Below are 14369 nucleotides of genomic sequence, written 5' to 3'. Positions count from 1 at the left end.
TGCTCTCTGTGCTCCACGCCTTCTTGTGTCAACCGGATCAGTTGCAAACACCAGCTTTACAGGGTTGATATCCGGCATTCTTGCAGCATGCCCTGCCACCGTATCCTTCCGGCTCTGGCCACCTTCTGGATGCTGGGTTCGTCGTAAAGTGCAGCGAGCTCGTGGTTCATCCTTCTCCGCCACACACCGTTCTCCTGCACACCGCCGAAGATCGTTCTTAGCACACGTCGCTCGAAAACTCCGAGTGCTTGTAGGTCCTCCTCGAGCATGGTCCATGTCTCGTGCCCGTAGAGGATCACCGGTCTTATTAGCGTTTTGTACATGGTGCATTTGGTGCGGGGGTGAATCGTTTTCGACCGCAGTTTCTTCTGGAGCCCGTAGTAGGCCCGACTTCCGCTGATGATGCGCCTCCGAATTTCACGGCTCACGTTGTTGTCAGCCGTCAGTAAGGATCCGAGGAAGACGAATTCCTCCACCACCTCGAAAGTATCCCCGTCTATCGTTACATTACTACCCAGACGGATCCGGTCGTGTTCGGTTCCGCCTACCAACATGCAGGGGAAAGTGGGGTAATATGCCATTTTTCAAACTTTCATCGTTTTCAATGATAAATAGCTTCATTTACTAGGCTTTAAAAGTGTTAACGCAACTAGACAATATTTGCTCGATACTTCAGCAAAAATATTCACTAAACTAATGCATTTTCATCGATTTACTGCTTCGTCAAACGGAAGTGGTGCAAAAAGGCCATCTGCCGTGGGGTAAGATCAGTGCCGGATTTAGGCTTTGGGGGGCCGGGGCAAACTTTTTAGAGTAGGCCCCCAAAAGCAAGATTTTAAAAATGTAAACCTTATATTATTTTTTTTGTCAATATTGTGTTATTCGTATATTTTTAAATTTTTACTCGTTTTTTTGCGATTGCAATATTATACGAGTACCGTAAAACGGGGTATCTTTGATAATGCGGGTAACTTTGATAGTGCGGCAGGCATTGTGTAATTTATCTTAAAACTATGATTCCTTCAACCAGTTAAGAAAAAGGTAAACGTAAATCAATTCTATACATATGAAAGCTCATCTTAGACGAATTTTCATTAAAATCTAGTTTATATACAACTTTTTGGGTAAAAAATAAAAATTGTTGATATTTTTGTCATTTAACAACCCCTTCAAACAATCTGCTGTACGACTTCGTTAAAATTATTTTTTCAATGAATGGACTCTTATTCTCGATAGATTCATCATAGTAGATTCCAAATCTGGCCTTGAATCTCTTAGCGAAGTGTGTTTTTACGAAATGAAAGCAATTTTGTAAATTGGGATATTAATCTCCATACATTGATATACGCCTAAAAGTATGCAATTCCCTTGTAATTTCATGTAGATAAATATGTGTTGTTCAAAATTTGTTAATAAAACATTAAAAAAACTACCCAAAAAAAGCAAACTAACCATGGATAGCATGTAATCCATAAGCGTAACTAGGTCATGGCTCTAGGGGGGGCCAAGGCCATGTCGATGTAGATTTTATATGTTGATGTACCGTTAAGCATTTATTATTACAAAGATAATGATTTTTGATAGCTAAATTTATTGTGTTTTGCACTCAATACTCCACAAATTCATTTTTATATGTAGAATTTGGTAAAAAATCAATGTTTTGATATAAAAATTCTTTCTTATATATTCCACAGGCCTTCTCTGATCATGTTCATACTACTAAGATTTCAATCTGTGATTATTTTTTTTGAGATTTGATGTGTTTTTAGGGCATTATCAAAGTTACCCCAAAATGAAAAACTGATTTTCGGTTATATGAAAAACTAAAAGTTATCCAAAATATTTCAGATCATCAAATCTTTTAATTGTAATTGATAACTGATACCCCAGTACTTGTTTTAAAAATATTAAACTCGGGGAAGTACTGTTTAATGTAAAAATATTGAGAAAATTCGTTAAAAAACTATCAAAGTTACCCCATTTTACGGTAGTTCAAGACTTAGAATGAAAAAAGTGAGGTCTTTAGGGGGAACTGTAGCAATAAATTATCAAAACGTCGGTGAAACCCAAACTATAGATATGTAAAACCATTGCTCCGAGATGTTTTAGGTTTCCAAAATTGATCAAAATTTCCTAAATATCTATTTTAATAATTATCATATCTTTCCCATAAAAACATCTGTCCTCAACAAACTGAGCCAGATGGGTATTAAGCAGGTGTTTTTAGAATATAATCGTATAATCAAAAGAAGCATGCACAATAGGGTGTAACTTTTGCCACAGACTCTGGATCACTTTGCGGTCTTCGACAAAGTTGTTTGGCATATAGTCACCTACAGTAATACCATAGACTAATTTCGTAATACCAAAGGGTTTGATTATTGAACACTTACAGCGCCACCTAGCGGCAAAATTCGAAAATTTAAAATTTCTGCGTACATTTGGCCAAGTTTTCCCATACAAACTTCAAGCGTTTTGAGCGCCCCTTAGGCTTAATTGATTTTGCTCAAACTTTGAACGTAGATTCTGGGAGTCCAAAACATCTGATTTACGAGGTAAGACTTGGCATTTTTCAATATTTTTGTTTTTTTATATAAGTTTGGGCCATCTTAATGCACAATCATTGTCAAATAAGTGATTGAATTGTTAAACTATCAATGAAATGACATTTCTATTAATACTCAAACATCGTTTAATTTACTCTGAAAAAAAAAATCTTTGGTTTTGTTAAGAAACGTTTTCAATTTTTTTACGGAACTCAATAAAAACTTTCAAGAGGTTTTTGAGAAACTCGTGTACGCCAAAATAAACAATGTTCTTCCTATCCTATTTGTGTTTTTATTGTATACCTCTTTGGAGAAATTGAAGTGTATAGTTTTTTTTTTCAATTGTTTTGTATTTATTGAAATATTGAAGAAAATATCCCAAAAAAATGTAAATCCATTCTAAAAATAGTGTCAGTGCACCAAAAATCATGAAGTTTATGATTTCTAAAAAAAAAGACACTACACCGTCTTCAGCCAGAGGCTGCACAGACTGAACATTTTATACACGAGACAACGGACAACACACATAACACCCAGTGGCCCAATGGCGAATTTTCCGTTTGACGAAAAGTTTTCCCCGACTGGAGCGGGAATCGAACCCGCACTCCGAGGCTTACGAAACGCCTAGATGACTGACGCCGCTAACCGCACGGCCACGAAGCCCACAAAGGCTGCACGATTTATTCTCAAGTCAAATTTCAGGTTATGAAAAAATCTCGATACTTTTGGTAACCCAATTACAATTACTCTAGGACAACTGTATTTCATATGAGTTCATTGAACAAAATACATATAGTGCTTCGGGAATCTTGGGGGGCCCCCTCAATCGGGGGGCCCGGGGCACTTGCCCCCATTTCCCCCCCTTAAATCCGGGCCTGGGTAAGATGCCACTTCATGAAAACGTTCAAAAATTACGTCCATAAATTTCGGGCATTTTTGACTGCCTTTGCTCCTTTGGTCCCTTTTTTTTCGTATGTTCTATACATGGAGTGTCAACCATCTGCCCGGTAAACGATGGTCGTCATATTTGAATGACCCCCAACATGGAAAGCGTATAGACATAAACAGCCATGCGCCTCAATGTGTTTCTGAATCTGCTTGGAAACACGTGGCTGGTAATAAAATCACCAGTAAACCTTAATAAAAAAAAACCGGCAGTTGCCAGTTTTCATTGGGAAATCGAAACAATTTCCATTGGTATGGGAAGATTCAAATATTACGTCTATCAATTTTTGGGATTTCTAGACCCCCTCCCCCCTCTGTCACGCATTTTCCCTATACCTAATACACGTAGTGTCACACTTTTGTAGACCCCCCCTCACCCAAATGTTGGACGTAATTTTTGAACGTTCCCATGGCGGCCAAGCTTCCATGTCGTCCGCAAAGCACACAAATTGACTGGATTTTGTGAAAATCGTTCCCCGGCTTTTGAGCCCGGCTCGTCGCATCACAGCAGGATTTCAAGATGATTGTCCTTAAATAAAAATTATAAATTGTATAACATATATAAATTATGAGATTTTAGCTAAATACTTTTCTCCCATCAAGGATGAGTTGGAACGCCAGCATGAACGCGTGCGCGAAGTTCAGCACGAAATGGCCAAGCGGCTATCCGAAGAACGATCTAACGCTGAACGACGCTACACGTTCCAGGTAGATCAACTGGGCGGAGACTTGAGCAGCCAGTGGGAACAAGCGACGAAACTGCAGCTCGAAGTCGAACGCATGAAACGTATCGAGTCGGACTACAAACGGGAACTCAACCAAAAGAACTCCCAAATCGACGAGCTGAAGATGGAGCTGAAAAACAAAACGGCTATTTTCATGTCTGACCTTAATCAAGCTAGTGCGGAAAAACAATCACTCGAGCAGGAGATAACTTCGCTGAGGTTGGGTTTTGTTTTAGCTTGAATCGTGCAAGGGAGATGATCGAATTTGACAAATTTTCTATATTTTAGACTACAACTGGAGCGTTCAGAACGTCAATCCAAAGTGGAAGTTTCTCGATTGAATGCTGAAATCACTTCTCTTCGACAGCGCTTGGATCGCTCGGATGCCGATTTGCTTCATTCCAAGCGAGAAAACCTCAAGCTCTCGGATGAGGTTGCTTCACTCGAAAAGGAAGTATGTTGTTCGAAATGTTTAATTGTTTATAGAACCTAAAAATATTAAAATGTTCTCAGCTCACGTTGGGAGAATTGAACAAAGAAACACGCCCGTCCAAAGAATTGGCAAAGATCATTTCCGACATGGAAGCCAAGCATGGTAAGTGCATGCAGTATTTCTTTCTTTGCAAATAGCTTGTAAAAATTAATTAGAACGCTTAGTCCATGGGTAAGCTATTGAAGCCCACGCAATGTACGCGAATAGAGAAAAAGATCGACGTTTTGATTCACCCACACACGCATAAATGTGTTTAGAGCCTCTTATCATGTTTGTTTCAAAGCATTCTACACCAAAACCAAAAACTTACACAGTCTTTTTATAGATGTTGCATTTATTCAGTTTCCACTGAACAATAATTGGACACATTCGCATACATCATATTGCCCATGGCCGTGTGAGAAACGGCGCGAATTTAGCTTAAATGTGGCTCATCAGTAAACCGACCTGCTCATGCTAATCATAAGCAAGCATACAATGAACACAGTGGGAAACTGATAAATCTGGCGTTCTCAATAGTTTATCCATGAGCTTTTTTACCAGCTGTTAAGCTTGTTAGCCTTTTAGTAATAAATCTGCGAATTTTCATCTACGATTAAAAGGTGTTGCCTCCACAATAATACCTAAAATAATTAAGATACAGTTCAAACGGTTGACTCCCTCGTTAATTCGTCTGATACCCTTCAAAACGATAACAATATGACAATGAGATTTATGTCACCCATTATGTTGCTAGAGCTGGCATGCAAGAGATTGACTACAATCAGATATTTCACCGCGCACGTCTCAACTCAACCCACCGCCGTCTCAGAGTTCCACTTTTTATTCATCCCTTTTGTGTCTGTGTGTCTCTGTTGTCAACTTTTCTTCTTCCTGTACTTATAGCTGCCACCGTGTCAGAGCTCGAGGGCATGGTTCAAGATCAAAAACAGCTCATGGACAAACTAACTGCAGAATGCAAAAGCTTGACGCATAAGTTAGAGGACACTACACTGCAACATAAGTACATGTTCATTGTTTTTTCAAGTTTGGTTGAACGGCTTTCAGTTGATATTTTATTTGTATTCTTTTTATACTAGTTTTGTCATAGTTCGTTTCGTTAAATGCATTTATATAAGTAGAGTATAACGAATAATATATTTTAGTACAAATACATATGTTATGTATATACAAGGAGTTATATACTACACAATTCGAATTAATATTGTTTTATTTGATTGTTAAATTGAATAATTTGCAATAATTGGGTTTTTACATTTCGAAAAATTTATTGATTTTTCAATTTTATACGAAAGAGCACCTTCTTCTGAGCCAATTTGATTTTTCTCAGGTTTTTAGAACTTCATTTTGATACCTAAAATTAATTTCAAAGATATTTTTGACACCTTTTGACAGCTGGGCAACTGCTTGACAGCTCCACTCAGTACAAAATTCGACGAGTGGTTATTCAAAAATCACACCCATACAAACTTCGAATTGATTTTTAAATAGATTATCGGACACATAAAATCATGAAAATTTGGATTTCGGCCTCAGTCTGACATGCAGATTCAACAACTTTAAAGAAGCCAATTTGAAGCAACTTAATTAGAATTTAAAAATTAGCATTTATTTCTCCGCCACAATAGATACAATTGGGGAAATTTATGAGTTTATGGAGATTTTTAATGACGAGTGCGTTATTTGGCGAGGAATTGGAGCGTGATTAACGTAAACAATGATCCTTTGTCATGAATTCATTACACCTTTGTGGGACGGTTGTCGTGGCGAGATAAATCGCAATCGTTTTTGATTAGCAATTAACGTGGTCTGTGTATGCTGACAAAATATTTTTCTTCTTTGAATTTTACTACGAGCCCTGTTTTGGTGCTGTCCTGCAGTGTTGGGAATACTCTCTTGCAAGAGTGATACTCACTTGCTTCTATCTCAGTCCAGAAGCATGCTATCAAAAAATGATGTTTGAAAGGCTTTTAGATTGTAGTTTAATCTAAAAGTTTGCCGAATAAAGTAAAGGTCGCAAACGCATACCAAAGTTGTAACAGAGTTGTGAGTACGAGGTGGGTAAAATTCGTGTAATTTATACTCACCTTGTGCTCACAGCTCTCTCACTGTTTTGGTATGCGTCTGCGACCTTTACTTTATTTGGCAAACTTATAGATTAAACTACTATCTAAAGGCCCTCCAAACATATTTTTTGATAGCATGCTTCTGGACTGAGATAGAAGCAAAGGAGTATAACTTTTCGCAAGTGAGTATTCCCAACACTGCCGTCCTGCTCACTCTCACCGGAATTTTGAACACAGTGCTCGCAGTAAAAGTCCAAATCTCACAGCATGCAGAGGCTAATTATTATATAAACTAGTGAATCGCATCTCCAACACTAACCATGTTGTGACTTCTAGATCCACACCTTATTCTACTCGAGAAACCCTACTTCTTCCCGAGGTGACTGTTCAGATGCAGAGGTTTCCTCTATCTCTAGAGGCAACGGTTATTGAACTAATATTCCTTCCCTACTTTTTCGATCTTAATAAGGACAACGTCAATATCGCTATTGACGCTATTGCCGAGACAGCTAGTTTTGTATGAAAATCGGCGTTTGTCCGATAAATTATGCACCGTGTATATCTGCCAACAATGAAAAGCTGACAGATCTTAAGAAAATGATCACACAGACTCCTGAACCTAGACTGATCCTCGGTGACATCAACAGTCCTCATAGAGCATGAGGAAGCCGAGCATCGAATCTCCGGGGCTCTATTCTTATCAGTACTGCCAGCAAGCATGAACTTTTGGTTCTAAATGACGGGTCAAGTTCAATTACCTTTGAACGAATGAATTGCAAAAACAAGGATAAAATAGTAGCCAGTCAGTATTGGTCTGCTCCCTACCAGGTAGCTATGCCCCTGGAACTTCTACTTACTTCCCTAGCCGGATTGTCATAGTAAAAACCCTCCAGAAAACATACTTGACCTCAGTTTCGTACCTTTTAATTTCGCCCTATGTTGCTTATCCTTTGACAGATACGCGTATTTCGACCACCACTTGTAATCTTCCTCAGTGTCAGTTATCCAGTTATCCAGTTATATAGTGGATAACTGACACTGAGGAAGATTACAAGGGGTAGTCGAAATACGCGTATCTGTCAAAGGATAAGCAACATAGGGTGGAATTAAAAGGTACGAAACTGATTACACTCATTTGAAGAGGCTATTCTGCTTAGAGGGTTCGAAAAGTCGGTACAAGATACTTGACCTTTCAACTGTTTTTGGAGAAACAGATGTAGACGTGATCCCCCGAACCAGTTCTAACCCGGGCCGGAGAGCTCTCTACTGGTGGACCGATGAGGTGAAGAAATTGTGGAAAGCCCTTAGGCGCTGGAAGCTTATCCCAATTAAACATCCGGATCGGGAGAAAACTGCGGACCAGTGATCTGACTCCCGGCAGATTATACGAGAGGCGAAGGATGCGTCCGTACTACCTTCCTAGACCAGATCAATAACGGCAAAGGTGTTAGTCCTGAAAATAGGAAACACAACAACCAGACATGCGGCACAATTGCTGAAATTCTCTTCAATCATTTTGATAAAACCTCCTCTATCAACAGACACAGCGACAACTTCATTAGGTTACATCCGCCAAATATAAGGCCGATCACTGACTTAATCGTGTGTCTGCAGATCACGGGAAATATTTCAATCCACCCTTCACCAATGGAGAAACTAGCTTTCGTTCTTCGGAAGACCAAAGGCACGTCAGCCGGCCCAGATGAAATCGGATACCTTGAACTGTTCGGATACCGATGCTCAAATCTTCCCCCGATCCCGAAGCACATGTTAGACACCATCAACAAAGAATGGTTAAACGGCACCCGCCTAACAGCTGGGGACACGGCATCGTGAACCTAATTTCAAAGGGGTCGGGACCCACAAACACCGTCGACACTTTCGCCAAATTACACTCACTAGCTGTGTCGCCAAGGTTAAAAAGCGCCTTGTGAGGGCCACCTGGGGATACATGCCCTTAGAGCTGGTCACGGTACGGGATCATACCTTTCCGCTTTGGTCTAAATTTTAGAAACGCTTTGGAGAGAGAAGACCACATCGAGTTGGCACCAATAGACGTGGTCTAGGCCTTCAACGGAGCCTGAATATCGGAAGTTATGATGTAGCTCACTGATTGGGGCGTATCGGGTCACTGTTTGCACTTCATCAAACACTACCTAATCAACCGCATTTTTCAAGTTTCCACTTGCAGCCATCTATCGAAGTCTATACCCCATAGAAAACTGAAGTATCCCAGGGCTTGGTGATCGTAATAACCCTGTTTTTGGTAGCAGCAGTATTCATTGTAGTGTACGTGCATGACATCCCTGCTTCTGACGGCTGGCAACCATTTGAAGGTCACACGGAAGAAACTACAATCCGCGGTCTCAGTGGTCACTGGATGAGCGGACAATGCCTGTGAGCTAACTGCCGAAATTGTGACCGGTTACATAATGTGGCAACCGTCGCTTGTCCCCATCTGCACCACTACTGATAGTCAGAGGTGTTCCTATTTCTAACCAGCAAATATTGGGAATCCTAGGGATTACACTGGACTGGACACCATTATTACCAGCCGCTTTTTTACGGGGTCGAAATATAGCCACTTCACATGCGGTTAAATGAAAGCATGCATATGACCTCCACTTTTTCATCCTATTCAACACCATATACGAATTAGCAGGATCGACATCAGGTCTCTCAATCAACGCTAACAAGACTAAATCGTTGGATGTAAACACGGCCAACCCAGGGAGCTCAAAGGTAGCTGGATAAGCAGTGAAGAATATTGAACGCTTCCAATCTCTTGGTAACCAAATGGCGGCAACAAGATAGCCATAGTCGCATGAACCAAGAACGTGGGAATTCAATATGCTTGAAAAAAAAAATCATATTCGAATATTCCGCTCAAACGTGCAATCTGCACTGCTACACGCCTATGAGGCCTAGTGTGTATCAGTGGAGAACTCTCAACAGCTGCAGATTTTTATCAAAAGATGTCTGGAGTGTATTGATGGCATAAATTTCCCAAATGGAGGAGAACGTGCCTCTGGAGCTGACCTACTGATGCGAAGGGGCGAAAACAATATATGAAAACAAGACTGGAAACTAGCAGGACATCACAGCAGAGGCAGGCCTATATGCTCATGACGTCACAACCTCAATAAATAAATATAAGAAGTCGATAGAAATTCAACCAGGACACAGGTCTACGCGATGATGGTGGGCAATCACTCAGGATGGAGACCTTTTACGTACGCCTTTTACACTACAGGGCATACAAAACTGAAATGAATGAATGATTAATATGATAATAAGAATTTACCAAATTACCAAATTTAGTAAATCAAGATATGTTGTGCTCCTAAGATAACTTGGTTTATAGGAGTTTGGGATTCGTTTTTCTTATTTCATTTCCTATACATATAAATCTTATGTTAAAAATAGTCAAATTTTCATAGCACAATCTTAATTTTGTGTCGTACAGAACTCAATTATAGCAAATTATTCAATCGTTTATCCAATTCCTCCAGTATTTAGAACACACTTCCTAACGCTTGGTTTTTGGTTTTCATCCTTGCACGTGTTTCACTCTTTCCTTCTGTTACCTGTTTCACTGCATCCAGAAGACGCACCCTCAAAAAACGCGTCCGATTTTCATCCGCTGATCCCTTCGAGCATCATCAATTCAGCCAGCGAGGCTCGCCCCACTCCTTCGTTGAGTCAGTCTCAACGATTCGCGCAGGATGTGGAACATCAGAAGAGCTCGACCAGAACAACAACCTTGGTGCAACCTGGCGCAAGTTACCTTCCAGCAAGTACTCGCCCCTGTTCGCGTCCCTTTGTGACGGGCACAATCGGCTCCGAAGGCAAAGGGACGAACGTTACGGACGGAGAGCACGTGGCCTGTACAAAACGGCACCCTATTAAGATTGATGTGAACGTGCGGATCAGCCCCAAACCAAAAACCAACGATAAGGAGGAGTGCGAAGACTAGAGGACTTTAGACAACGAACTGTGTTGCCTTTACTTCACATGTTATGATGTGAACTTATTAAAACTTTGAATGTCCCAGGTATCCAAGTTTTCAACCATTACACAGTGTATGGTGTGTTTTTGTTTGCCCAGTATTTCACGTAGATATTGTTGGTAGATTTGGTAGACTGCTTGTTTAATTTTGTTATCTCTTCGTGAACTTTTCATAACCCTAGAAACGAAAAAAAGGAGTTGAGACAAACTAACAATGAACTGATGGAACGTCTGAAACAAGTTTGGGCCAATTACAAAGAAATCAGTCCAGCTTTTCAAAAACGGAAATACAACACCGATCAGCTGGAAGCGGATTCAAACCTTTCATCGGCTTCAAATCACGATTCCGAGGTATGTACAAATATCGACTAATCTAATTTCTCCCACGTGTTTTTTTATCCCTCCCGCGGCCGCCTCAGGCAGGAAATAGATGTCCTCCAGAACAATCTTGAATTCCTCTCGCAACGCATAGAAACTAGCGGTAACACAGCATCCACCAATCAAGATAATCAGCAATACGCACCAACCTCAGCCACCACCAACGACAATCGCTATCCAACTGAATATGCTTCCTCCAAGCCTACCCCCAGTAATTATAGCAACTACTCCACCGCAGCTGCTGATAATCAAAATGCTACGACAGGAATTGCTCAAAGCTATTCACGTACGTCTCCGAATCAGTCTGTTGCGCGAGATGATGTGAACTATGAAGGTATACTGCAGTTCTGGGCAGCACATTCTAACAAAGTAACAACGCACCAAAATCACACCTTCATCAGCATCAGCACACCAATTGGGGGCTTCTTGAGAACCGTGAAAATGTTTCGTTCTTATAAATAATTGTTTTATTCGTTGCATATCAACCAAGCGGTCGTGCTAGGGAAAACAGCCGGCACTGCGTCCCCCTGATGGCGCTTATTCAATATTCATTTATGTTGCCAGCACAATCACTCACATCTCACGAGCACATCTAGCCGGGTTGGGTGTTTCCGCTGTTTAAGGGCGAGAAAATTCTCACCATTATTTCCATTTCGGGGTTGGTTAGAGGGCTTAAAGACCATGCTGATGTAGCTTGGTGTGGTGGGAAAACTTGTTTCGAATATATTGAAGTGTGCGGCGATGTCTTGATTAGCGTTGCTTTCAACCACGCGGTCGTCTGTCAACAGAGAACAAACTTGTGTTAACAACCTGAACCTCAAAAGTTGTATGGGTTTTATGGGTATTTTTTTTTTCCTTCTAAACCATAGGGGGATAATCTGCTCAACAGACACCCTAACAGAAGGTTAGGGTAGTGTAGGTCTGAGGCCGTCTTCTACAACAAAAGTAAAAGCCGGGACTACTCTCTCCTCGTACCCACTAAACCATTCCTATGGTCGCCAAACCCTACGTCTCTCCGGAACCACCAAGAAGGTATTGCTTCAGAGAGGGGCTAGTGCACATCGCACCCTCAAGGTTAGCTGCGTAGCCAAGCAGCAACGAACATCGATGACTCGCTCTGGAGAGTCCATCACGGTAGCATGCTGGCGCTTAGCCAGTTTCCCGTGTGGTCCTCGCCACTCCCTTTGTCCTCGGAAGGCGGGCAGGGTCAACCCCGCCCGCGCCCTACTGCTGAGCGGACCTCAAAAACTGATGCCCACGTGCAACCCGATCTGACCTGCCCGTAAGGAAGGGTATCACTACCCTTCAGGCCCTATCAGATGCACCCGTAGGTTGCAGACAGCAGGATCTCACCTACCCCGACCCTTGCCGGGGACCCCTTTCCAACCGCGGGCTCGGATCCAACCCAGTAGACCGACGCCACGACAGCACCGCTACCGGGACTTCCTCTCCGCGGCCACTTAATCGCTGTAAGGGTCGATCTCGACCGCAGGGCACCGGTATGACCTACGAAGCCCTGGACCACCTCTTGTACTGCATCTGGACTAGCCACTTTCCGAGTCCACGCGCCACCTCCTCTGTAGTTCTCAGACGATATGGGTAATAGCCGTTGAAACGGCGTTCCAGCCAAACTCATCCCTACACATCCTCTGGACCAAGTTGTCCGGGTTTGTGTCCTCCCCGCATGTGGCAAGCATGCGGTCACGCATTGTGCGAAAACGCGGGCACACGAACAAAACGTGTTCCGCCGCTTCCTCTAAAACATTGCACGCTGGGCATTCGGAAAATTCGCATGCCCAAAACGGTGTAGATACTGTCGGAAGCAACCATGACCTGTAAGGACCTGTGTCAGGTGGAATGTAACTTCCCCATGGCGCCTATTAATTCAACTATCTACCCTCGGTATCAACCTATGGGTCCACCTTCCTTTGGTGGAACTGTCCCACGTGCGCTGCCATTTGACCATAGAGGCCATCCTGGCAGTCCTGCGTATGCCTCTTGTGCCGCGCATTTCGAAGCACTCCATGTCCTCACTGATAAGAATGCTGATAGGCACCATACCAGTAATGACGCAGAGAGCGTCGTGTGACACGGTACGGTATGCGCTCGCAACCCTCAGGCACATAATCCTGTAAGTACTTTCCAGCTTCCGTCGGTAGCATTTAGTACTTAGCGCGGTGCCCCACGCCGGGCCGCCATACCTAAGTATGGACGTAGCAACACTAGCCAGAAGCTTGCGCTTACTGGCGTACACCGCAGAGCTATTGGACATCATCCGGGACAGTGCCGCAATAGCTGTGGAGGCTCTTTTACAGGCATAATCGACGTGGCTACCGAAGGTAAGCTTATCGTCGATCATCACGCCCAAGTGTTTGACGGAGCGCTTTGACAGGATAGTACAGTCTCCTACACTGATCTCCGTCTGCTGCTCCGACTTCAGGTTGTTAACAACCGTCACCTCTGTCTTGTGGTGAGCCAGCTCCAGTTTCCTGGACCGCATCCACGCCTCCACAAACTTGATCGAGTGGTTGGTAGTCAACTTTACCTCCTCGATCGTTTCACCGTAGACTTCGAGCGTAATGTCGTCGGCAAATCCGACAATCACCACTCCCACTGGATACTCTAACCTCAACACCTCGTCGTACATGACATTCCATAACACCGGACCCAGGATGGAACCTTGCGGGACTCCTGAGGTTATGTGAAAGTACTTCCGACCCACCTCCGTGTCGTAGACTAGTACACGATTCTGAAAGTAACTTCCGAAAATCTTGTACAGGTACTCCGGTATCCCCAGACGCAAGAGCGCATCGGCAATAGCAGACCAGCTGGCGCTATAAAACGCATTCCTTACATCCAGAGTCACTACCGCGCAAAAGCGAATTCCCCTCCTCTTAGGCTCGAGTGCTTTCTCGGCGGTTTTTGTAACCGACAAGATAGCGTCTACGGTGGACCTCCCCTTCCGGAAGCCGTACTGGTTACTCGAAAGACCATTTTCGCCCTCGGTGAACCGCAACATTCTATTGAGGATGATCTTTTCGAGCACCTTCCCCGCCGTGTCAATCAAGCATATTGGTCTATATGCCGACGGGTCTCCGGGTGGTTTCCCCGCCTTTGGCAATAATACCAGGCTCTGCCTCTTCCAAGCTTCTGGGAAAACTCCCTCGTCCAGGCATTTCTGCATAGCAGACCTGAACATCTCGGAAGC

The 14369-nt window shown here is 42.8% G+C and overlaps 1 protein-coding gene and 1 long non-coding RNA gene across 4 annotated transcripts in view; one reads left to right on the top strand and one right to left on the bottom strand.

Annotated features, from left to right (window-relative positions):
* Positions 1-14369, bottom strand: part of LOC134284084 (uncharacterized) — an 816516-nt gene that overhangs the window by 759496 nt on the left and 42651 nt on the right. The gene's annotated exons all lie outside the window — the stretch shown is intronic.
* The window catches only part of LOC109413112 (coiled-coil domain-containing protein 158), a 35751-nt gene that overhangs the window by 10147 nt on the left and 11235 nt on the right, over positions 1-14369 (top strand). Inside the window, exons 6-10 of one of the 3 annotated variants that reach the window (XM_029857277.2) lie at positions 4095-4435; positions 4505-4670; positions 4730-4811; positions 5595-5712; positions 10966-11134. In XM_029857277.2, coding sequence (XP_029713137.2) covers positions 4095-4435; positions 4505-4670; positions 4730-4811; positions 5595-5712; positions 10966-11134 — 876 coding nt within the window. Of the gene's footprint in view, positions 1-4094; positions 4436-4504; positions 4671-4729; positions 4812-5594; positions 5713-10965; positions 11135-11202; positions 11496-14369 lie in introns of all 3 variants that reach the window. The other 2 variants (XM_029857278.2, XM_062842299.1) reach the window with 2 other exon arrangements.

The sequence above is a fragment of the Aedes albopictus genome, chromosome 3 (genome assembly GCF_035046485.1).
Source record: "Aedes albopictus strain Foshan chromosome 3, AalbF5, whole genome shotgun sequence".
NCBI classification, from domain to species: domain Eukaryota; kingdom Metazoa; phylum Arthropoda; class Insecta; order Diptera; family Culicidae; genus Aedes; species Aedes albopictus.
This window is presented reverse-complemented; position numbering and strand designations above follow the sequence as displayed.